The sequence below is a fragment of the Phoxinus phoxinus genome (assembly GCF_949152265.1).
Source record: "Phoxinus phoxinus genome assembly, chromosome: 5".
Lineage (NCBI taxonomy): Eukaryota > Metazoa > Chordata > Actinopteri > Cypriniformes > Leuciscidae > Phoxinus > Phoxinus phoxinus.
The window spans coordinates 41006722-41033394 of record NC_136880.1 but is presented as its reverse complement, the minus strand read 5'-3'; the positions used below and the strand labels follow the sequence as shown (position 1 = coordinate 41033394).

Here is a 26673-nt window from a genome sequence, read left to right as displayed (position 1 = left end):
TAGCGTTTTCTGCAGAGCGACTAGCGTTTTCGGCAGAGCGACTAGCGTTTTCTGCAGAACGACTAGCGTTTTCAGCAGAACGACTAGCGTTTTCAGCAGAGCAACTAGCAGAGCGACTAGCGTTTTCTGTAGAGCGACTAGCGTTTTCTGCAGAGCGACTAGCGTTTTCAGCAGAGCGCCTAGCGTTTTCAGCAGAGCGCCTAGCGTTTTCAGCAGAGCGACTAGCGTGTTCAGCAGAGCGACTAGCGTGTTCAGCAGAGCGACTAGCGTTTTCAGCAGAGCGCCTAGCGTTTTCAGCATAGCGACTAGCGTTTTCAGCATAGCGACTAGCGTTTTCAGCATAGCGACTAGCGTTTTCAGCAAAGCGACTAGCGTTTTCAGCAGAGCGACTAGCGTTTTCAGCAGAGCGACTAGCGTTTTCAGCAGAGCGACTAGCGTTTTCTGCAGAGCGACTAGCGTTTTCGGCAGAGCGACTAGCGTTTTCAGCAGAGCGACTAGCGTTTTCAGCATAGCGACTAGCGTTTTCAGCAGAGTGACTAGCGTTTTCAGCAGAGCGATTAGCGTTTTCAGCAGAGCGACTAGCGTTTTCAGCAGAGCGACTAGCGTTTTCAGCAGAGCGACTAGCAGAGTGACTAGCTTTTTCTGTAGAGCGACTAGCGTTTTCTGCAGAGCGACTAGCGTTTTCTGCAGAGCGACTAGCGTTTTCTGCAGAGCGACTAGCGTTTTCTGCAGAGCGACTAGCGTTTTCTGCAGAGCGACTAGCGTTTTCTGCAGAGCGACTAGCGTTTTCTGCAGAGCGACTAGCGTTTTCTGCAGAACGACTAGCGTTTTCAGCAGAGCGACTAGCGTTTTCAGCAGAGCGACTAGCGTTTTAAGCAGAACGACTAGCGTTTTCAGCAGAGCAACTAGCAGAGCGACTAGCGTTTTCTGTAGAGCGACTAGCGTTTTCTGCAGAGCGACTAGCGTTTTCAGCAGAGCGACTAGCGTTTTCTGCAGAGCGCCTAGCGTTTTCAGCATAGCGACTAGCGTTTTCAGCATAGCGACTAGCGTTTTCAGCATAGCGACTAGCGTTTTCAGCAAAGTGACTAGCGTTTTCTGCAGAGCGACTAGCGTTTTCTGCAGAACGACTAGCGTTTTCAGCAGAGCGACTAGCGTTTTCAGCAGAGCGACTAGCGTTTTAAGCAGAACGACTAGCGTTTTCAGCAGAGCAACTAGCAGAGCGACTAGCGTTTTCTGTAGAGCGACTAGCGTTTTCTGCAGAGCGACTAGCGTTTTCTGCAGAACGACTAGCGTTTTCAGCAGAGCGACTAGCGTTTTCAGCAGAGCGACTAGCGTTTTAAGCAGAACGACTAGCGTTTTCAGCAGAGCAACTAGCAGAGCGACTAGCGTTTTCTGTAGAGCGACTAGCGTTTTCTGCAGAGCGACTAGCGTTTTCAGCAGAGCGACTAGCGTTTTCTGCAGAGCGCCTAGCGTTTTCAGCATAGCGACTAGCGTTTTCAGCATAGCGACTAGCGTTTTCAGCATAGCGACTAGCGTTTTCAGCAAAGTGACTAGCGTTTTCAGCAAAGTGACTAGCGTTTTCAGCAGAGCGATTAGCGTTTTCAGCAGAGCGACTAGCGTTTTCAGCAGAGCGACTAGCGTTTTCAGCAGAGCGACTAGCGTTTTCTGCAGAGCGACTAGCGTTTTCGGCAGAGCGACTAGCGTTTTCAGCAGAGTGACTAGCGTTTTCAGCAGAGCGATTAGCGTTTTCAGCAGAGCGACTAGCGTTTTCAGCAGAGCGACTAGCGTTTTCAGCAGAGCGACTAGCGTTTTCTGCAGAGCGACTAGCGTTTTCTGCAGAACGACTAGTGTTTTCAGCAGAACGACTAGCGTTTTCAGCAGAGCAACTAGCAGAGCGACTAGCGTTTTCTGTAGAGCGACTAGCGTTTTCTGCAGAGCGACTAGCGTTTTCAGCAGAGCGACTAGCGTTTTCAGCAGAGCGCCTAGCGTTTTCAGCAGAGCGACTAGCGTGTTCAGCAGAGCGACTAGCGTTTTCAGCAGAGCGACTAGCGTTTTCAGCAGAGCGCCTAGCGTTTTCAGCATAGCGACTAGCGTTTTCAGCATAGCGACTAGCGTTTTCAGCATAGCGACTAGCGTTTTCAGCAGAGCGACTAGCGTTTTCAGCAGAGCGACTAGGGTTTTCAGCAGAGCGACTAGCGTTTTCTGCAGAGCGACTAGCGTTTTCGGCAGAGCGACTAGCGTTTTCAGCAGAGTGACTAGCGTTTTCAGCAGAGCGATTAGCGTTTTCAGCAGAGCGACTAGCGTTTTCAGCAGAGCGACTAGCGTTTTCAGCAGAGCGACTAGCAGAGTGACTAGCGTTTTCTGTAGAGCGACTAGCGTTTTCTGCAGAGCGACTAGCGTTTTCTGCAGAGCGACTAGCGTTTTCTGCAGAGCGACTAGCGTTTTCAGCAAAGCGACTAGCGTTTTCAGCAGAGCGACTAGCGTTTTCAGAGCGACTAGTGTTTTCAGAGCGACTAGCGTTATCAGCAGAGCGACTAGCGTTCAGAGCGACTAGCGTTTTCAGCAGAGCGACTATTTTGGTGGACAGACGTCCTAATTGTGTTTTTTAAAGCTGTTCAGAATTTAACTCTCGCATACTGCTGCTTACCCCATAACGTGCAGTATGCCCTATATACTGTATACTTTTTGTTAGATTGTTGTCATACGATATCAGTATGTTGCATGTTTAATTCACCAATCCTATTATCATATTGTAAATAAATCTGTTTATTTATAATTTTTAGTAAATGTTTTGCATCAACTGCTGGCAATCTGAATAAATAATGAGTCAAGAAGTAGGTTAGATGTTACAAAACACGACTGTAATTACGGTTAATTTGTCACACTGTACATCAAAGCTCAAGTCTAGTGCATTGCATTGTGGGATACGGTGTTCCACACAGTGGCCTTTGGATGTATACTGTGTATTTTGTTAGCGCATCATTCTGTGCATACATAAAGTTTGCATACTGTGCATTCTCTGTAAAGCTACATTCAAAAAAATGATGGGTTGTTCCAATTGGGTCAAATATGGACAAACCTAAACATTGGGTTAAAAATGTAATTTAAAAATGTAACCCAACGGCTGGGTTTTTTTAATTAAATTTTTAACCCAATGTTTGGGTTTGATCATATTTGACCCAAAATTGGGTTAAAACAACCCAGCATTTTTTAGAGTGTAGTATGAGACGTTTTCTATTTCAAACACAGCCTATGCAAGCATTAATGCTCTTCTTCATGTCTCTGCTGTTGTGCATGCCAATGCAGGAGGTCAGAGGTGAGTCTGCTGGCGCAGAGGAAGATGAAGATGAAGATGCAGGTGTTGCAGACGCGGCTCAACAGGAACGGGAGGAACAGCGCCGCCTACTGGCCGACAGTCACAGCACGGCACTGGAGCTGCGCTGGAAACTGCAGCATGGAGAAAAGCGCTGGACCCGCGAGAGGAATGATCTTCTAGAGCGCTTCGAGAAAGAGAGGCAGGAATGGGACCGCAGTTTACGGGATATGCACCACAAGATGGAAAAGGTCTGCGGTGTAATTCCTACTTGTTTTACTTATATATTTCAATACCTTAAAAGCGGTATGTAAAATGGCTGACAAGACATGTGAATGCGTTCAATGCTGGAAAGTAACGCTAAATAGTTCAATATAATATTTGTATGTGATTTATTTGAGCAACATAATAATAATAACGTGAAACTATATTGGAAGACTCCCGTGAGAATCGCTCAGGTTTCGTTTAGGTCAGTGCCTTGGGTTTGTGAAGGTTTTTGAGGTGAAGAAAGGCTATTAATTAAATTGAATGTGAAATCAAAATCAATAAATGTGGCTACACAATTATTCGAAATAAAACTGAAATTGTAATATTAGCTTAGTGTGATTTTATGTAGTCTGTTGCGCTGCGTGTTTCAGAGTGAACAACACTGTGTTTTCAGCATCTCAAAGTGCCTTGGTTCACAGTAAATGCTGCTTCTCATTAACCATGCAGAAAGTTTAACGTGCATTTTGGTAATGCAATGTGTGCTAGGCTCACTTTATTTACACATTCACACAATCTATCACTCTATAAATATATATACAGGTGAAACTCGAAAATGTAGAATATCATGCAAAAGTTCATTTATTTCAGTAATTCAACTTAAAAGGTGAAACTAATATATTATATAGACTCATTACATGCAAAGTGAGATATTTCAATCCTTTATTTGTTATAATTTTGATGATTATGAAAACCTTTTCACAATATTCTAATTTTCCAATTTGGGGTTTTCATAAGCTGTAAGCCATAATCATCAAAATGATAACAAATAAAGGCTTGAAATATCTCACTTTGCATGTAATGAGTCTATATAATATATTAGTTTCACCTTTTAAGTTAAATTACTGAAATAACTTTTGCACCATATTCTTATTTTTCGAGTTTCAACTATAAACTTTTTAAATAAAAACAATCAAATTAATGAACACTATAAAGTATTAAATACTGTTTACTTGCATGTCATGTGGCCATTAACCAACATCAGAGAGCCATGAACATGCAAAAGTGATGTAAAATAGTTTAAATATTAATCTCATGGGGTACCTCGAGTAAATATTTCCCATCAGCTGAGTAAAAAGTTTGTGAACCCCTGCTAGACAGTCGGCAGCTCACCAGGTCTTGACACAGAGCCGATGTGTTCTCTCCTCCATCCCAGATGCAGAGAGATGTTGTTCAGTCAGCAGAAGGAGGCGCAGCGCATGTCTTCTCCCCTCAGGAGAGCCCGTGTAAGGCTCCGAGATCTCCACGCTCACCCTGCGCCGCTGCACACATGCGCTCACACTCGGACTCAGAGGCCATTCTGGAGGAGAAGGGGGCGGCCGGCAGAACCAGACCCGGTGAGGGACACCGGCCCCCGGAGAGCCTGTTTCTGGACGCCCTCTCGCTGGACCCGTTGAGCGAGGCCGAGGTGCCGCCTCCATCACGTCTGGACAGCGAGAAGAGGTTCTCCCATCTGAACGAAGTAAGACATCAGGTCACACTGCACGATGAGGCACGTTTCATATCATGCATTTTATTTTATTATTAAAGGATAATTCCGGTATTTAACACCTTGAGTCTATATTGTAGTTTGTTTTGGATGAACAAGAGTGGTGGACAAAATTTTTTTGACAATGGTTCCTCTCTCGAGTTTTTGACTATAAAAGAATTGGCCATGGACCCATTTAACATTGGAGTCAATGGGCATGTCCGAAAACGTCATTAAAACAGCCAATAATGTTTGTTTACAAAACTGTGCAACTCACCGAGTGATTAGTGATGTTAGTTGAAAGGGGGCTGTTTACATTTGGTCGATGTCGTCTTTTTGCTCGCTTCCGTTTCTCATAAGGCTAGCGAGCAGAGCTCTTTACCGCAGTTTTTGACCGCACAAATTCTAACCATATTGAAAGACGTGACCACTGACCAGTGCAATATGAAGTTGAACTCGACTGTGACCGTGAGTGTCCCGCGAGACATAAACATCGGTTATCGCCATCAAGTGGTCGGGAGTGTGCTAACGCTTCAGATTCAAATATTGAGCGGAAGTTATACGGTTGTGAAGTGTCTGAAAAAATAGTTCCACTATAGCAAAATAAACGGATTGGAATCATATATTGCGACAATATATTGTTTATAATCATCAACGAACACCACTAACCACTCGGTGAGTTTAACAGTTTTGTAAATGAACATTATTGGCTGTTTTAATGACATTGTCGGACATGACCATTGACTCCAATGTTAAATGGGTCCATGGCCAATTCTTTTATAGTCAAAAACTCGAGAGAGGAACCATTGTCAAAAAAAATTTGTCCACCACTCTTGTTCATCCAAAACAAACTACAATATAGACTCAAGGTGTTAAATACCGGAATTATCCTTTAAGGTCCACCTATAATCTCAGTCAATGTTTTTTGCATCAATAACGTATTTTTTTAATTTATGATTAATCGCATCCAAAATAAAAGTTTGTGTTCACATAATATATGTGTGTGTACTGTGTATAATTATATTGTATATATAAATATGCACATAATTATTTAAGAAATATTTGCATGTATATACTGTATGTATATTTATACATAAATTATATAAATATAAATATTTTATACATAACACTTTTTTTAAATATATACATGCACGTGTGTGTATTTATATATACAAAATAATTATACACAGTACACACACATATATTATGTAAACACAAACTTTTATTTTATTCGCGATTAATCGTTGCCCAGCACTAGTTTTTTGTGACCATTATCCATCCACTTTCTGACCCTTATATTTGAACAGGTTGTTTTTGCTGCTGTAAAAGAGTTCAGTACTGTATGTAAACCCTCTCTATTAGGATTGGCTATCATCTTTGCATGTGAAATGAGTAAGAATTAATACATTGTGACTGCATAACAACACACACTGCACTCAAATGTGCTGCACAAAATCTCAAGTTAAAGTTTTGTGGCTTTTGGTTGACTCCAGAATCCTGTTTCAATAGAAAATACATCAACATGAGACAGAAAGCTTTGAGTTCTTAAAGTTTGAGTTTATTTAGTAAAGTCTTTAATTCAAAAGATCAATTAAAAATAAGATCAAAATGACACATTTTCCTGATAAGACCCCCTTTTAAAACCTTGCAGTAGATGCAGTAGATGAATAATATACTTTAACTGTGATTTAACTATATATTTTTAATATATGATTTAACTGTGTTGTTGTTTTAGGCACTGAATGAGATTTCTGAGAGTGGGGATTCTGCCATTTACCCTGAGGAAGAGAAGAGCAGCGGCAGCCTACTCAGGTGTGTGTGTGTGTGTGTGTGTGTGTGTGTGTGTGTGTGTGTGTGTGTGTGTGTGTGTGTGTGTGTGTGTGTGTGTGTGTGTGTGTGTGTGTGTGTGTGTGCGCGATGCGTGTTAAATGAGGAAAGTTTTGCTCTTCTCTTGGGAATATAGTAGTCAATATCAAAGCTTGACATAAATTAACTAAATATAATCTTATATTTCAATGCTGAAAGTTGTATTATATCATGATCTTCTGGGCTCTAGATATGGCTTGAGTCTCTTCTGTAAGTTGAGATACATTTGAAAACGGCTTTTTCATTTATTTAAAAACGCTCTCCGTCCACACTAGCGTTTTCCGAAGTTTCAGTGTGGATGAGAAACTTCTAAATTCACCTTACAAAAGCTCACTGAGATGATACAAATGGAAAAATAAATAATAAAGTTATCGCGCAATTCTTCTAACTGGATAATTTTATTTAGCAAAATATCTCACGCGGTCCAGGTCGCACTCAGTCACCATATGTTCGGTCTAAAACGCGACTGCTCTCCTGTATCGCCGCAGGACAGCAAATGTGAGAACATTTTCTGTCATCTTTGCAGGACTGTGATATGAAGAGTGTGCAAAGTGAACATATTTTAGCAACAGTGTAAAAGTGAACAGCACATAACAGGCACATTACCGGTAAACATGAATATCTATTGGTACAACATGGATCACGTGACTAAACTTACGTCATCGTTTTCAAATACCTCCGGCTTCACAGTCCACACTACAACGCGAAAACTGCGTTTTCAAATTTATCCACTTTGGAGAGCGTATTCAGTGTGGACGGAAGGCCAAAATGGAGAGAAAAATATACGTTTTCAAACAAAAACGTATTAGTGTGGACATGGCCTTAGGCTATGTTTACACGGAAACGATCTGAAGAGAAAACGCAAAAGTGGCGTTGCGCTATCACTTTTTATTCTGCGTTTAGACGAGCGTTATGGAGGGGAAATCTGCATGCATATGGTGACGCAAAAGTGTGTGAAATTGGATGTAGTGTGCACTCCAGGCGGCTAGGTGGCGATGTGAAGCACTGACAGTGAAAGAGACGCTGACACAGTTTGTCATGTTTAATACGGTAAAGTTGCTGCTTTAACCCTCGGCGCTCTTCGCGTGTCGCTCAGAATTATATTTTTTTTTTTGTCAATGAAATTAATGCTATATTTTAGTTTGATAATGTTTTGTTATTTTCCTGTACTGGCGCATGCCTGTGACGTAAACGCGTACGCGACGCCTACACTGTCTAGCAGACGTTTGCATTTTACCCTTTAGACGGGAACACGATGGTGGAGCGTTTTTAAGATTTCCACTCTGGAGGGTGGTTCCACTTTTTTTTTGCGTTTTTAAGCCCCAAAAACGCCGTCGCCGTGTAAATGAAAGGCACATCTGATAAAATATTTTTACGTTTTCACCCGCGAGCGTTCTCGTGTAAACAGGGCCTCAGTAACATCCTCACACCTTTTCTCAACAACACAAATTATATGAGGTGTCATTCATCTCCATAGTACAAATAGGTAGATGCAAGATGCCAACGTTTACTCTAGTGTAGGGGTTAGGGGTGAGTACTTCTCAGAAAGATCTAAATACGTGTGTGTGTGTGTGTGTCTTCAGTTCAACTCATGTGAGTCCAGTTATTGATCCCATGTCCATTTATCATTGTCCTTTTCAAAGGTCTCCTCAACATTGTTTCGTTTACTGCAAATAAGCTTCAGTGTCTTTTCCTGACCGCCCCACTTTGAAACTGTACTGATAAATCGATCCCGCTTTGCCCTTGTTTGAGTGTTAGTTAGCAACTATGTTTAGACTGTGATGTTGTTGCTGTCTCGGCAATCTCTCGGGAGAATTACAAATGGAAAGGAACAGTTTAATCTCAGGAGGCTGAAGATTAAACTTCCCAGCAATAAAGAAAGATAACTTCATCAGTGCATTGAGCCTCATTTGGGACTGACACATTAAACCCAGCATGCTGTCTACCGAGATAGTATCATCAACATGCTCCTTATTAGTGATTAAATGGATCACAAAACCCACGGTTCGGATCACATTGCGGTTTTTGATGGACAGATCGGATCCTTTTTCGGTCAGAAAGTAGCTTTGCTTTCCATTTATTCTTTAAATCACACTTTAAGTACTTCGTAACCACAGCGAAAACTAGCCTAACTGATAACATTCAAACATTACTAAAGACAAGTGAACAGTCAGAAAAAAATAAGATAATAAACTAATTACAAGGATATACAATACAATCAAATTACAAATAAAGTAAGGTCTTACTGTAATGTATTCAGGTAGAGACGTAATAATTAGGCCTAAATGTAAAATAATAATAAAGTGTTAATTGTATAAAGTAAATATAGATTCATCTTTGTTAAAGCTGTGTTTTTTTTTTAATTAACTTTAATGACTGGCATTAATAGGTTGCTGTCACTTTAAGACCGGATGCACGGATCCAATATCATGATACACATTTTAACTGTTTACGTTCACTGTAGACTGTGTTTACAATAATACTTGCCTGAGACTGGTATTTTGGCATAATTTTGTGTGTACATATTCAAGTGAGTTGATGGTGAAACACACGCGTGCCAAATAGAGGATGGATACCCGAACCGAGCCCGACGGGACCCGCCGGTACCCGACGGGCCGGGCCGGGTTCGGACAGATATTTAGAAATGATGTTCGGGTTCGGGTCGGGCTCGGTCACATCAGCGCGATAAGGCATTGAACATTTTAAATTTAAAACAGCTTATTATGTAGGTAGCCGATGTGCCTGATGCTTTCACTTGATGCAAACGATCGTTTTTGTGATTAAAATACATGTAAAATATTACCATAACATCCGTCTTCCTGTGTGCGGACATTTGTTTATGTAGCCGTGACAACGAAACACGTGCATAATGTGCGCGCGCCAGGTGTTAAGAGCGCTTGTTGCTCCGCGTGCCTACAGTTGCTTAATAAAAGCGGGCTTTCCACACAAACAAACGTACAATTGTCATTAGTATGAGAAAAAAAATGGGATTTTAACTGCCGGTCTCGGGTCGGGCTCGAACATAAATATCTTTATGCCTGTCGGGCTCGGGTCGGGTTCGGTTACTGCTCTGTCGGACGCGGGCCGGGCTCGGACTGAAAAATTCGGCCCGATCCGCACTCTAGTGCCAAACCGTGGGTCCTGGTCCATACAGACCACAGATCAACTACAATCTTTTTAACCCCGACTCCTTATGAAGTCATTCCTTTGTTCTGTCCCATGTTCCCAGAATCCAATGTTCCCCAGTTTCCAGGGTCCCCATGTTTCCCAGATTTATATCTTATATATCCAGGTGTATCTTTTAATTTTATATTTTTATGTAAAGTGCTATGAGATGCTACTTTTAAAGGCGCTACATAAAATAAAGTTTATTATTATTATTATATGCCACATGATGAACATATATGATAAAGGGTCCTATGTTCCTCGGGTTAAGGTCCTTGCACATTGAGTTCGAAATTTTCGCACATAAAAAAATAAATACGACCTCACGTTATGTCAATCACACTTGCCTTTACGAAACTTTCGTCCGTCATAAAAAAATTCAGATCAGGTTTGATTTTCTGCGTTTTCCGCATCCGTAGCCAGCATTTTAAATGGTGTTTTGACAATTCAGAGCCAACGAATCACGAATAAGATAAAAGCATGCGAAAATTTCAGACTCACTGTACGTACACACCGCCGCCGACTTGAGCTGCAAAGAAGCTCTGGCCGCACCGCCAAGGACGCTTGTCAAAAAGTACGGGGAAGCTTGTTGGCGCTTTGGCCGCTCTGACAGCGGGAGAAGAGAAGTGTCACAAGATGAAATGTAAACAGAAAAAAAAACAAGCAATAGATTGACACTAGAAACCTTTTATAATGACAGTATTTTAATAACCGTTTTGGTCGGGAAAAAAATTATAATTAGCTATTATTATTATTATTTGCATCTAGTGCAATTGGTCAAATCGGTGTTACCGTGAGCAAATGAATTGCATTCCCGCTTAAAATGAGCATTCGTAAATATTTCCAATAAAAGTTGCGCTCATCCTCAAATGTGTATCACTGGATCATTATGGATCATCGCGAAGTTGTTGTGTTTGGTGCTGCTGTATTGGAAATATTTACGAACGCTCGTTTTAAGCGGGAATGCAATTAATTTGCTCACGGTAACACCGATTTGACCAATTGCACTAGATGCAAATAATAATAATAATAATAGCTAATTATAATTTTTTCCCTGACCAAATGTGACCAAAACGGTTATAAAAATACTGTCATTATAAAAGGTTTCTAGTGTCAATCTATTACTTGTTTTTTTTCTGGCTGATTCCGGAGAAACGTACAATGTAAACTTTTGTTCCTACCAAAACAAAATCTCAGAGTCTGACGTCTTCTCCGGAATCAGCCAGCGCAAAGGACGTCTATATTCCGATTGGTTACTGGCGTTTTGTCGCTGCTTGACGCTGAACCGCGTCATAGCTCATTACCATAAAGTTGAGCTACTTTCAACTTTCTGATTGAAGCTCTGGTCGCTCAAAATGCTCAAAATGCGACGCCAATGGATTTGACGCTCCTTGCAGCTGAGAGAAGCCAGCTTCCATTGAAAATGAATGACTTCCGGTAACTTTGGAAGCTCAAGTGGTGTGTACGCACAGTCAGGACCTTTAGGGTTAGGGGAACATAGGGTTAACCCTGCAAACATAGATATTCACCCCTCCTGACGCAAAGACAATTCCCAAAGGTTGGCAGCGACATTGCGTTGTTTAATATGATACTTTGTTTGAGCATTGCATCAATCCCATATTACATTGCTTTAGGATGAGTGAAAATAATCACAAATAGTGTCAGGTATAATGTTTAATAAAAACAGCATTGTAACTTTTCAACCGTTTCTGCCTCTGTAGGGCGAAGTCAGTTTGCTCCATGAGCGACTTCCAGCGTTTAATGGACAGCTCCCCCTTCCTACCAGATAAGAGCAAGCATGGCGAACATGTACGGGACGACGTGACCCCTCCCCTTTCACCGGATGACCTCAAATACATTGAGGAGTTTAATAGTAAGGGTTGGGATCTGCCCACCAGCTCCCTGGCCTCTTGTCCCATTCCTGGTCCAGTAATGCCCTCTCCGGGGATGGAGGCCTGGGCCGAATCCCGAAGGGCCGAGTCGACTTCAGAAGCATTCCAGTCAGCCTCCTGGTTCCTGACCACCAGCGCCACCTTGACCACCAACACCATAAGTAGCCCTGAGTACTGCCAAATGCTCCCGCTCAGGGCGACCCAAGGGGGAGACCAGTTTGGGGTGCATGTCCTCCACAGTCCGGCTCGAGGGGAGCGCTCGGCTCCAAGCACCTCCGAACAGGAGTACATGTTCTCCAAAGTCACTCAAGTAAAGCCAGGGGAGGTTGTAGGAGGTGCAGAAGAGGTGTTAACGTGGCCATGTGAGATTAGGAGTCATTTGGAGGCAGGACTTAGACCTGAAGAACGTCCATTGATTTGCCCTGCGGTTGGATTTACCTCATCATTAGAGCTGGAGCTGTCTCGCAATCTGAGTGACGACATGAAGGAGAAGGCATTTGCTATGCGATCTTCTGCATCTGGATCCAGCCCTCCGGAAAGGCAGCTGCGGGACATGGCGTGCCAGACGAATGGTTTTACCACACGGGGGACACAAACCACCCAGACTATCAGCGTGGGACTGCAAACGGAGGCTCTCCGCACTATCACAAGCAGTCCTCACCGGTGTCTAACGCCCAAGGGAGGCTCTACTCCCATCTCATCCCCTTCTAGGAGCCTTAGGAAAATGCAGTACTCGCCAGTCGTACAGGCTAAGTTTGAACGCCCGTGTTGTTCTCCGAAATACGGCTCACCCAAGCTCCAAAGAAAACCCTCAAACGCTGGAAAAGCAGAGCAACCCGTCAGCCAGACTCGTGCTCCCACTCCAACAACCACTTCCCAGCAGCAAAAAGGCAACAGTGAATCCGCTTGGGCTCGTTCCACGACGACTAGAGACAGTCCCGTTCACACCACCATCAACGACGGCCTCTCCAGCCTCTTCAACATCATCGACCACACGCCCGTCGCTTACGACACCATGCAGAAGTTCAACAAGTCCCCTAGCCGCTCTCGTCCCGCTGAAGCAGGGCCGACAGATCCCAAATCTCCCAGTGTTTGTGCCGCACAGGGGCCTTTAAGAAACTCTCGGGGCCGGTCCCCAAGCCCTGTTCAGCTCATTGTAGAGACGCAGGGCGAGAAAACCCCAGAGGGGATTAGCATCAGACAGGACCTCTCCGCTCCTCCGGGATACACGCTAGCGGAGAACGCTGCGCGGATCTTGAATAAGAAACTACTGGAGCAGAGCTTCAGAGAGGAGAGGAGGCTTTCCGCTTCATCCGCAGCTGCTCCCAACCGAACCGGAGACACGGAGAAACCTGGATGTCTTGAGGTAACTGAGAGGTTTATTGCATTGCTTGGGGAGGTTGCTCTTTTATAGCACAGGAGATTTAACGTCAACATGAAATCAAAAATGTACCTTTTTTTTTTTAAGGCGAGATACTACAGGCAAATCTAACAGTGTTTTTGCATGCATTTGTCAATTTTTAAATTTTGGCTTTTCATAAAAAACATTTTTTTTCAGACTAGTGAAAAGAAAACATTCAAAATACACTTTTAACTGTATCTTTTTGAGCTCTTCATCTATTTGCATCTGTAGATTTCAATGACAGTGTATATCTTTAAAGGCCGTTTTCCTCCTACATTGAGTCAGAAATCTCAACTCCAATACGCCAAACTATAGGTTTGTTCATATATAAATTTAAGTTATATAATTTTATTCCTAAAAAATTATGAAAATGTATTTATTTTTGTCTGTTGACAGTGTTTTCTGATAAATTTCTGATAAATTTTCAGATTTTTCAGAAAGAGTGAGATAATACAGGCAAAAACTGTTTTTTCATGCATCTGTCAATTTTGAGATTTGGGCTTTTTTGACTGGTCATAAAGTTTTTTTTGTTTTTAAGACTTGTGGAAGGAAAGTCAAACATTTTCATCTAAATGTTTGAGGATTGCTGACCTTTGGTTTCAGACGTTAGCGTCTTGGCAAATCATTGTTGAGATCTCTTCTGAAACCCTACAGGAGAGACGTGCGGGGTCTTGTTCTCAGGACAAAAATCTTAGATGCAGGAGACCTTAGCTAATGCTGTCTAGTAGAAACAAATGAGATGATCTAGTTTGTGATATTGTTCTTTCCTGCGGGTACATAGATAGACATTTAGTTAGTTAGTGTGGATTGTATATTACAGTATAAATTTGACTGCTTGTTGAAGGGTTTGTTCTTTGGACAATGCAGATTCGAGACACAAACAATGTTATATAAAAGTATCAAAACAATTCTCATTCCCAGCTTCCAAATGCTGCCTGAATGCAGATCTGAATGCATGCTTTAGCGTACGGCTTTCTTGCTATGCTAACCGTAGCATAGTCACATGCTGCTTATTGTTTTTTTATTTTTGCAGTGAAACTAGCTTACATAACTTCTTTGGATACAGGATGTTCTAATTCACTGTAATAAAGTTGTATCCAGTTTTTGATGCCTGCCAAACTCTATCCATTTAGAAGATTAATCCCTCACATGTCCACAGAGAGCGGCGTCATCGCTAATGCTAAACACACATTTACAAAGATTTCAACATCATTAAAGGAAGATTGTTGTTTGTGAGCAGTGTATGCATCTGGGATTTGTGTTTTAAAACGTCATAGGCATTAATACATACAGTACAACAGAAGAAAACATTAGTAATATTTTGCCTTGTGAAAGGAGATGTTTTTGTACCTTTTTTTTTTTTGTCCATCATCTCTATTAATTTTAAATGGAGGCGATTGTCATGCACAGATTAGGAGTTTACATGCACAAGTAAAGCTATATTTCACAGTTACTGTATATATAAGGGTGGAAATCACCAAGACGCGTCCAGATCACATTTCACCCCAAATTATACAACCCCAATATTTCATAACAAATGGCATAACTGATATATATATATGTAGGTAAAACTAAAAAAAAAATTAATATGGTGCAAAAGTTCATTTATTTCAGTAATTCAACTTAAAAGGTGAAACTAATATATTATATAGACTCATTACATGCAAAGTGAGATATTTCAAGCATTTATTTGTTATAATTTTGTTATAAACCTTTTCACAATATTCTAATTTTGAATTTGGGGTTTTCATAAGCTGTAAGCCATAATCATCAAAATGATAACAAATAAAGACTTGAAATATCTCACTTTGCATGTAATGAGTCTATATAATATATTAGTTTCACCTTTTAAGTTAAATTACTGAAATAAATTAACTTTTGCACCATATTCAAATTTTTTTCGAGTTTCACCTGTGTTATTTATTTTAATTATTTATTTTATTTGTTCATGTATGCATTATTATATTATATTATATTATATTATATTATATTATGTTATATTATATTATATTATATTATATTATATTGAATTATATAATATATATAATAACAGATTATGTTATATGATATGATATATTAATTATATTATGTTATATTATATTATATTATATAATATATATAATAACAGATTATGTTATATGATATGATATATTAATTATATTATGTTATGTTATATTATATTATATCATATTATGTTATATTATGTTATATTATATTATATTATATTATATTATATTATATTATATTATATTATATTATATTATATTGCCATGGTGTAATGTTAACTGGGCAAAATTTAAAGGCAAAATACAATTTGATGCGGCTTATAATTGATTGGATTATAATTATTACATTTGGAGGAGAAATGTGACCTGGCCACACTGTAAAAAAAATATTTTCATGATTTATCATCACAATTTTTTATCTTTTGTCAAATGAACTTAGTATTTTTTATTACAACGAACGCAAAATTTTAAGGCAACTTGCTTTTTTAAGTTAAACCAACTTTTTGTTTTTACAGTGCAGGTTTTATTCTCTATATAGTGTTGTAATGTTCATATTTAAAGGACAGCGAGGCTGCTTCTCCAGGTTCTGCCCGCCGGACCGGCCCGATGAGCGATGTAGTGCTTGCTAACCTGAGTCTGATGTGCTTGTGTTATTATGACAAGTGTGTTTACTCCTGTTTTTCTGGGTTGCCTCCAGAACCACACTGTCTTACTAACTGCACCCTGGGGACTGTAACGCAGCTTGTGCTCGCCGTGCAGTAAGTGCCACCGATCCTACTCGATCTTTGACCTCACAGTGACCTCACTATCTTCGTCTCACTGATTTTAATGGGATTTCTCTCACCGCATGCCTAGACACTGTATCACCGCTAGGCATTATGGGAAATATTGTATGTGCTTCGTTGTGGTCACACTTTTTTTTAGTCCTCATGTAGGTGTGAGCATGCCCATCGTCTAATATTAACTGACCTCACCAATAACCAGTCATCCAAAAAGCTATCAGAGTTTTTATTGGACCGAAATTATTATCCCAAACATGGGGTGGAATTTCATATGCAAAAAAACACAAGAAACTTTGGCTGATATGCAGTGGCTCAAAAAAAAAAAAGTATTTCAAAGAACGTTAACACAAGCAAACTAAGTGAAACATTTCCTAATTGAATATTTTAAAAGATAAAACAATAAAAAATGTATTTTAAATGAAGACAGTATTTGCACACTTTTTTTTTAAAGTGACTTAAGTGTCACTGTATAAAACAATAAAAAATGTATTTTAAATGAAGACAGTTTTTGCACACTTAATTTTTTTTTAAAGTGACTTAAGTGTCACTGTATAAAACAATAAAAATTTAATTTTAAAAGAAGACAGTATTTGCACACTTTATTTTTTTTAAAGTGACTTAAGTGTCACTGTATAAAACAATAAAAATTGTATTTTAAATGAAGACAGTATTTTCACACTTTATTTTTTTTTAAGTGACTTAAGTGTCACTGTATAAAACAATAAAAATTGTATTTTAAATGAAGACAGTATTTTCACACTTTATTTTTTTTAAGTGACTTAAGTGTCACTGTATAAAACAATAAAATAAAAAATTTAAATGAAGACAGTATTTGCACACTTTATTTTTTTTTAAGTGACTTAAGTGTCACTGTATAAAACAATAAAAAAAAATTTAAATGAAGACAGTATTTCCACAATTTTTTTTTTTTTTAAAGTGACTTAAGTGTCACTGTATAAAACAATAAAAATTGTATTTTAAATGAAGACAAAAAGTATCTGTGCACTGTATATCAAACTCAAATGTGGCTTTTTGGATGGCGTCACCATTTTGACTATTAATATATAATCACTTAACTTGAAATTTTTCTCAGGTCCTTTGGCTGTTACGTGTTTCTGTGTTTGTGATTGCATACTTTTGTCCTTAAGCTCCGCAGCCCTCCTGATGGAGACACCATAACATCTTGTGCTTTCTGGGTTTACTGTACTGTACTTCTGTCTGGTGTTAGCAGGACGTGAGCATGCTAGTGCGTGTGTAGGTGTGTGTAGGGTTCACTGGCTGCTGTGTGCGTGTGCGTGTGTGTGTGTGTGTGTGTGTGTGTGTGTGTTGATTGTGCCGTTTAACACTTGCTGCTAACGCTGGGTCTCATTTCTTCACTTCTAACAACAACTTGATACTTGGTTTAATTTTTTAATATTCAATGTTTAAATATTTTAGTAGTTGTGTTATGTGCTTTTGTCATTTTTTTTATTTTTATATTTTAATTAAATTATTTTAGTTTTAGTAATTTCAATACTGTAATTATATTTAATTATATATATATTTTTTTTTTTCATCTAATATTTTATTTAATTTCAGCTTTCTTTCAATTAACATACATCATTTTAACTAGATTTCTTTTTAGTTTTAGTTGTCTGGTTTCGTGTTGTTATGATGTCACCGGAGTGTATAATTCCATAGAACTTCAAATTCAAATTGAAGAAGTTCAAATTCACTTTGTATCAGCTTCAAAGTCTCAGATTCAATAGACGTACGGCAGTAAATCCCTGTTTCTGAATTATTAAACCACAGGAAATATCCTCCTCTCACGCTGAAATCTCATTCATTTTTAATCTTTGCTTTATCGCTCGAGAGAATTGTTTAGAGCTTAAAATGAGTATTTCCTCAAAAGCAGACATTCAACAAACTGATATTCTTCTTTACTTTCTGCCACAGGACGCATGTTTATCAATTTTAGTTCATGTTAAATCTGTAAAAGCACTATTACTTTCAGACCAGTGTTATTTTATTATTAGATGCTATCATAGTATTTTTTATTTATATATTGAATTACAGGGTCCCCGCGGATCCTTAAAAAGTATTAAAAAGTCTTAAATTCGATATTTAAAATTTAAGGCCTTAAAAAGTCTTAAAATCTTATTTTTACTTATGAAAAGTCTTATTTTTACCTATGAAAGGTCTTAAATTTTAGATGACACTTTGACGACGTATCTAAATGCTTTCCAAATAAAAAACTATCTAATTAGCGTACGTATTATTTTTAATATTCTATCTTTGTGGATTTGCTTGTTCACGTGACAATTCGCGTCATTTACGGCAGCGTATAGCCTGCGTCTGTCTCCTGCGCGCGAGAGAGGAGAGGATAAGAGAACGAGTAAATGTCAGTTCAATAGTAAGTTCATTCTTTGTGCTTAGGATTGTCTATGAACTATGATGATATTGTAATCATTGTTTTAATAACGTTACGTACGAGGCACCGCGAGTTCGAGCTGACATCGCGTTTGTCTCTCATGCTTTCTTTCACTGCGTGATGTGTCAGTGCAGTTATAGGTATGTCCCCAAATGAGTTTTTGTCTTATTATATTTATATCATATTATGTTGTTATATTAGAATATCACATGAGCAAGAGTGCCGTTTTCCTGTGCACAATTGCAAATGTGCTATTTATTTTATACAACAGTTAAATTAACATTGTGTGTTACTTTTTATATTGTCAATATTGTTTGTTTCCCCCTTTATTTCGCCGACGAGAATTTTATAATGAAACTGTAGTCCAACAGACAGCGATTCTTTTTTGAAAAAAGTGAAATCCGCGTTTTGAACGAATCATTTGATTCATGAATGAATCGGCCGTTTGAACAAATCGGTTGAATAAAACTCCAACAACTCGCTTATTAAGACAGTGACTTACTGCCACCTACTGGCGGGTTTAGTTTCATATTTAAAGTACCCTTTAATTAAAATGTTAAAATTATAAATAATTTCATATTTAAATATTGAATAGCTTTATTTATGCAATTGCAAATTAAGTGTAAATATAGTAATGCCAGTTCGGATGCCGCTTCTGTGTCACCTCTGCACTGTGAGGATGATTTTTTATTTAATTATTTAATTTGACAGTGGTACTGTGTTATTCTAATAGAATTTAATTTTAATGTTAGAATTTGTCATAAAAGGTGATGCATACCTCTAAATACGTTAAGAAATAATTTCCATATTTAGGTGAAAATGCCCCTGGAAATCAATTTAAGATGGCAAATATTGCCCCTTAATAAAAAAAATTATTTCAGTCACTACTGTAAACTGACCACTGCATAGATGGAATATGTTAAATATGAATATCTTTGTGAGTCTGCTGTCAACAACAAACCTAATGGTACCAGTACAAAATCAGTAAAATATCATCTAATTATTATCAACAAAACTTTGAAAATATCAAGATATGTTTTTGTTAATATTGCAAACCCCTAATGTACGGTATTAATTTTGATTTCTTCAGGTCTTAAAAAGGTCTTAAAAAGCCTTAAATTTGACTTTAAAAAATGTGCAGATACCCTGAATTAGCTTTTTTTAGATTTTGAACTTATTTTAGTTTAGTTCAGTTTAAACCTAATTATTTCAGTTTTTCAGTATTTAAGTTTTTCATCTGATATTTTATTTTTAGCCTTATTTCTATTAACAAAAACATTTTTCTTTTATGTTTTAGTTAAAGGAACATGCCAACTTTTTGGGACTTCAGCTTATTCCCCGTATCCCCCAGAGTTAGATAAGTCCATACACACCCTTCTCATCTCCATGCGTGCCGTAACTCTGTCTGACGCACCCACCGCTAGCCTAGCTTAGCACAAAGACTGGAGGTAAATGGCTCCAGCTAGCATACTGCTCCCAATAAGTGACAAAATAATGTGACCTTGTTATTTGTCCACGCTGTGACTATACAAATCACAACATGTAAATAGGAAAATGTTGGCGTTATTTTGTCACTTATTGGGAGCAGTATGCTAGCTGGAGCCATTAACCTCCAGTCTTTGTGCTAAGCTAGGCTAGCGGTGTGTGCGTCAGACAGAGTTACGGCACGCATTGAGATGAGAAGTGTATGGACTTATCTAACTCTGGGGGATACGCTGAATAAGATAAAGTCACCAAAAGTCAATAACAACACTGTTGCAGACCAACCACCAACTAACTTGACTAAAAAAAAAAACACCTTTCCTGCAGAAGCTCAGAGTTTGAAATCCTACATGTTTTCTTCCTTGACTGCAGGATTTGCCCCGTTCCTCAGTGGCTCCACCTCTGCACTCCTGTTTCCTTCGACCGGCCCGTCCCGCCAACCGTCGACCCCCGTCCCGCTGGGCCGCTCACTCGCCCTCATCCTCACCCAAACACACACAGCGCACAGTGAGGTTCCTCTTCCCCTCGCCCGTCAGACCGGCTCCGGCCATCCCGGAGACAGAGGAGCTCGGGCAGGAGCTTCCCCCACACACTTGACCAGCCTAGACTACATCCTTTTAACCAACCCCTTTTTAGTTAAGTGTGATTATGAATTGAAGAACAAGTGCATTCTTGTTTTACTTGCCCAAAAAAAAAAGGCAAGCAGAAAGCAAAGCCCCTGGTCACACGTGGTGATCATTATTATATGCTTTGACTTTCCTTTACCATCCCCCGTTCCAGCCTGACCACACGTACGCACACCGCCGGAGCGACGGAACCATCGAGAACCTTTCTAAGAACCTTTGAACTGCCACTAGAGGGCAGAGTTCTGTGAGCACCAGCTGAACTCAACATTCTAGAACTTCCGTTTCGGAATTCTCAAGAACCTGGAATGTACTGACGCAAAACACCGCAAAGTGTTCCATAAGAGGTGCCTACACACACGTGACCTCGCAGCGGTCCCGTACTCGTGTGTGTGTCCATGTACATGTATGCAATACATATGACTTTATATGTGTTGGTGGTAAAACATCGAACTTCTTTTCAGATGTTCTGATACTGGATAGTAATAATATTTGTCAGAACAGCATAAAAGTTTACATGCATTTACGTTTGTTTTTTTTCTTTTCTCTATTTCGGAGGGTTAAATTATGTTCCGTGTATATAGTTTATAAAAGTATTTTCTTATTTTTCTCGTACATCCCATTTTGTTGGAAACCTTTGATGCTTGAATTTAAAAAGCCTCAGTTGAATTTGTAAGGAGAATTAAACTAAAGGAGAAAACCACACTCTCTAGTTCGACAGGGACGAATGATATACATGATGTCAATCATAACAATGTATTTTAAAAACCCAATGTAAAACTGAATGTTAAATGATGACAGGAGAGTATATTGACACTGATTATACTTATGCACATTTCCCAAGTCACAAAAGCCTGAAGGAATATCCACGGGATTCTGGTTGGACATAAGCTGTCATAACTCTAACCAATCGCAAAGCAAATTCCATTTATTTTAATGAGACGTCTGAATAAAAAACGCTAAATGCTTGTAAGCATATGCAACTGTTTTAAATGTATGAATATTTTAATTAGCAAACCATTGAGGCAGTTAAAGTGATGCAAACACCCTTTTAAAATGACAAGTGTGCAATGTTGCAGGGTTAAAATGAACATTAACCCGGGGTTAAAAAGACATAAACCCAGGGTTAAATTAGCTTTCTTAACCCTTGTTCTGTATTGAAAATCCTTTAATTAATTTGGTGTTCTTGTCAAAAATTACAAAACTGCTAACGTTCCTAAAATAAATACAAAATCTGTCCTCATTGAAAGTTGATAAAAAGATCAAACCCAATAGTCAATTTTAGTCCAATGCAATAACATTAGCATTTTAAGGAAAAAGAAAATCCTCTCCTGGTCTAACTGACCGGAACACAAACTCGAGGGTTAATCAACATCCCAGATCATATTTTTATTGATTCATCAGTTAAGACGTTTTATATTGGGATGCTTTAGGATTGGTTCCACATATGAGCAATATTCCACTAATGGCGTCCTGTGCACATTTCTTCGGGATGTGTGGACTAGGGTTTGGACAGCGGTTGTGCAGATATCATGTTTGATATGCATGCCTTTAAACACTAGCACTTTAGTGCATGTTCTCAGACGCTGTTGTACCTTGTGATAAAGCTCATGATTTAAGCCACCACACACACACACACACAAACACACACACACACAGTGTGGCGGCTCGTGTAATTTTTTTTTGTTGCCATTGAATTTGCATTGACACAATTAAGAACACTTTTTAAGCCCATTACTGTATTATCTGGTCTTTGTATAGATGTTATTATGAATTCAGATGTTTCTTTTCTTTGGAGGGAAAAGAAAAAAATTATGAATGTTTTAAATGAAGTCACTGTCAGATGTCTAATGATAGAGTGTTAAAATTGGTAATAAATTGAATGTGTATTTACAAGAAAAAATTGATTTTGTGATTTTTTTGTTTCAAAGAAAAAAAGTATGCAAAATATTTTTTTTAGCAAAAATGCATTAAATGAATTAAAAGTGACAGTAAAGACATTTGTAATTAAATTATCGGTTCAAAAAAAACGCCCACAAAACCTCTCACAATACAACTTTAACATAGTAGGATGTCCTGCTACTTTATCCTCTACAGTAAAAGACCTGGGCGTCATACTAGACTGCAACCTGTCTTTTAAAAATCATGTTTCATATGTTACAAAAACGGCCTTTTTCCACCTTAGAAACATTGCTAAGCTACGTAACATGCTATCAGTTTCTGATGCAGAAAAGTTAGTTCATGCATTCATGACCTCGAGACTAGATTACTGTAATGCTTTATTAGCTGGTTGTCCTGCATCCTCAGTAAACAAGCTACAGTTAGTCCAAAATGCAGCTGCTAGAGTTCTTACTAGATCAAGAAAATATGATCATATAACACCGATCTTATCATCTCTACACTGGTTACCTATTAAGTTCCGTATTAATTATAAGGTATTGTTACTGACTTATAAAGCCCTAAACGGCTTAGCTCCAGTTTATTTAACGGATCTTCTATCGCCCTATAATCCATCGCGCTCTTTAAGATCGCTAAATTCGAGGCTTCTGGTCGTACCTAGGATAACTAAGTCCACCAAAGGAGGGAGAGCATTCTCACATTTAGCTCCAAAACTCTGGAATAGCCTTCCTGATACTGTTCGTTGCTCAGACTCGCTCTCCCAGTTCAAAACTAGATTAAAGACGCATCTCTTCAGCCAGGCATTCATATAAATGTTTTAATCTTACAGTTAAATCCGGCCTCTAGTTCATAACCGCCAGAGGAGAACTGGCCCCCGACTGAGCCTGGGTTCTCCCAAGGTTTTTTTTTCTCCATTGGGTCACCTGATGGAGTTTTAGATCACCATTGGGTCACCTGATGGAGTTTTAGATCACCATTGGGTCACCTGATGGAGTTTTAGGTCACCATTGGGTCACCTGATGGAGTTTTAGATCACCATTGGGTCACCTGATGGAGTTTTAGATCACCATTGGGTCACCTGATGGAGTTTTAGATCACCATTGGGTCACCTGATGGAGTTTTAGGTCACCATTGGGTCACCTGATGGAGTTTTAGATCACCATTGGGTCACCTGATGGAGTTTTAGATCACCATTGGGTCACCTGATGGAGTTTTAGATCACCATTGGGTCACCTGATGGAGTTTTAGATCACCATTGTGTCACCTGATGGAGTTTTAGATCACCATTGGGTCACCTGATGGAGTTTTAGATCACCATTGGGTCACCTGATGGAGTTTTAGGTCACCATTGGGTCACCTGATGGAGTTTTAGATCACCATTGGGTCACCTGATGGAGTTTTAGGTCACCATTGGGTCACCTGATGGAGTTTTAGATCACCATTGGGTCACCTGATGGAGTTTTAGGTCACCATTGGGTCACCTGATGGAGTTTTAGATCACCATTGGGTCACCTGATGGAGTTTTAGGTCACCATTGGGTCACCTGATGGAGTTTTAGGTCACCATTGGGTCACCTGATGGAGTTTTAGATCACCATTGGGTCACCTGATGGAGTTTTAGATCACCATTGGGTCACCTGATGGAGTTTTAGGTCACCATTGGGTCACCTGATGGAGTTTTAGATCACCATTGGGTCACCTGATGGAGTTTTAGGTCACCATTGGGTCACCTGATGGAGTTTTAGATCACCATTGGGTCACCTGATGGAGTTTTAGGTCACCATTGGGTCACCTGATGGAGTTTTAGATCACCATTGGGTCACCTGATGGAGTTTTAGGTCACCATTGGGTCACCTGATGGAGTTTTAGATCACCATTGGGTCACCTGATGGAGTTTTAGGTCACCATTGGGTCACCTGATGGAGTTTTAGATCACCATTGGGTCACCTGATGGAGTTTTAGATCACCATTGGGTCACCTGATGGAGTTTTAGATCACCATTGGGTCACCTGATGGAGTTTTAGATCACCATTGGGTCACCTGATGGAGTTTTAGATCACCATTGGGTCACCTGATGGAGTTTTAGGTCACCATTGGGTCACCTGATGGAGTTTTAGGTCACAATTGGGTCACCTGATAGAGTTTTAGGTCACCATTGGGTCACCTGATGGAGTTTTAGATCACCATTGGGTCACCTGATGGAGTTTTAGGTCACCATTGGGTCACCTGATGGAGTTTTAGGTCACCATTAGGTCACCTGATGGAGTTTTTCGTTTCCTTGCCACTGTTGCCTTTGGCTTGCTCAGTTGGGGGATATTCAATTTAATGAATCAATCAATATTACTATTGATTAGCATTACCAAACATGGACGTTTTATTATTATTTTAATTTAATACTGTGAAGCTGCTTTGATACAATCTGTATTGTGAAAAGCGCTATACAAATATTCTTGACTTGACTTGACTTACAAAAGATTTCCATTTCAAATAGATGCTGTTCTTTTGAACTTTATTTGTTCAAAATATGTATCAGGGATTCTACAAACAAATATGAAGCAGCAACACTATTTGCAACATTGATAATAATTAGACATGTTTCTTGAGCAGCAAATCAGATTTCACATTTCTGAAGGATCATGTGACTGAAGACTGAACGTCATCCTCGTGTTACGCAGCACGTTTTAGCTTCAGCAAGAACCAATGAGATTCACTCTCGTGCGTCAATCAGGTTAGGATGAGCTTTTGTTCATGTTTGCTGATGGCATCAGTGTTTATGAAGAGTTTTACGATCTCTTTTTGAAGTTTTTGAAGCATCAAAGTGATAGTTGCGTAGCTGTCTAGGAACAGAAAGCTCTCAGATTTCATAAAAAAATATCTTCATTTGTGTTCAGAAGATTGAAGAAAGTCCTACAGGGTTGGAACAACATGAGGGTGAGTAATTAGTTTTATTTTTGGGTGAACTATCCCTTTAAAACTTTCAAAGGCGGTTTGAGGACGCGTGTGTGTGTATGTGTGCGTGCGTCCGTGCGTGTTGACAGCAGGTCATGATCTGCAGGCATGAGGTCGCTGTAAGGAGATTTCCCAGGACTCTCAAATCCTTTCATTTCAGTGTAACACAGTGTTCAGAGCGAATGTGTGTTGAGATTAAAGCAGCGAGTTCCGTGTCATTATAGACTCATCCAGCGCTTCACATTATACTCTTATTCTAACAGCACCTGCGAGATAAACGAGGCTTTCAGCTCTTATATAATCACTGCATCTGGACTTCAGGAACTGCTGACACAAGAAAACACAACGCTGATGTTTTATTGCGTGTTTGTTAGTAGGCTATTACATCACTGCAGTTTTCATTTCACAGGATTTTTTTTAACTTAATGTGCTGAAGAATTTACATCATATTCCAATCACGTGTATTTAACACCCATGATTTATATTATTTTTTAGTTAAGCTGGTCATGTGATCTCAATGTTTAATTGACTGTGAGGTTTGACCACCGTTCGCAAAGACTCGCCCCTTTAGTTACTGTTGCTATGTCCGACAAGCTAAACTGCTCTCACACACACACACACCATGAACTCACGCAGTGAAAAATACATCACGGAGCAGAGAAGAGACTGACAACACGCTGACAGACAAGACAGACCAGCTTACTTTCGATATTAAACAAAGTCTCACATTTCAAATTTTGTCAGAAATTTTAACAATAAATAGCGTTTTGTGGCTCTTTAATGTGTGTGACAGATCGCTGTAGAGCCTCAGTTAAAGCTGCTCGTGAACCGATCATCTCTTCCTTATAGTTAATTTATAGCATCAAATAAACATGAATGAACATCAGAAGGAATGTTGTTTTAACCGCGGAAAGACGTCATACTCAAATCCTCCCGTGTTAATCTACTAACTCTCCTGACTGCTTTGTCGGACAAAATGGCGGATGGCGAAGTATGATTGGTCAGATCACCTGTCAATCAAGCTCTCAATTGCGGATAAAATAGCATAAAAACTACGTTCAAAAGTTTGGGGTCTTGAAGCTGTAACGTTAGCTTCTTAAATCGCCCTAATGGAGTATATTTTGTAATTAATGACTGGGCTGACAGGACATTA

General features: G+C 39.3%; 1 protein-coding gene across 4 annotated transcripts in view; it reads left to right on the top strand.

The window, feature by feature from the left end:
* The window catches only part of mtcl1 (microtubule crosslinking factor 1), a 102794-nt gene extending 80227 nt beyond the window's left edge, over positions 1-22567 (top strand). For 3 of the 4 annotated variants that reach the window (XM_079612856.1, XM_079612855.1, XM_079612854.1), the window contains 5 exons: positions 3307-3564; positions 4734-5039; positions 6781-6857; positions 11798-13334; positions 20423-22567. In XM_079612856.1, coding sequence (XP_079468982.1) covers positions 3307-3564; positions 4734-5039; positions 6781-6857; positions 11798-13334; positions 20423-20647 — 2403 coding nt within the window. In that variant the 3' untranslated portion in view covers positions 20648-22567. Of the gene's footprint in view, positions 1-3306; positions 3565-4733; positions 5040-6780; positions 6858-11797; positions 13335-16073; positions 16135-20422 lie in introns of all 4 variants that reach the window. The other variant, XM_079612857.1, reaches the window with a different exon arrangement.
* Positions 22568-26673: the final 4106 nt, after the last annotated feature.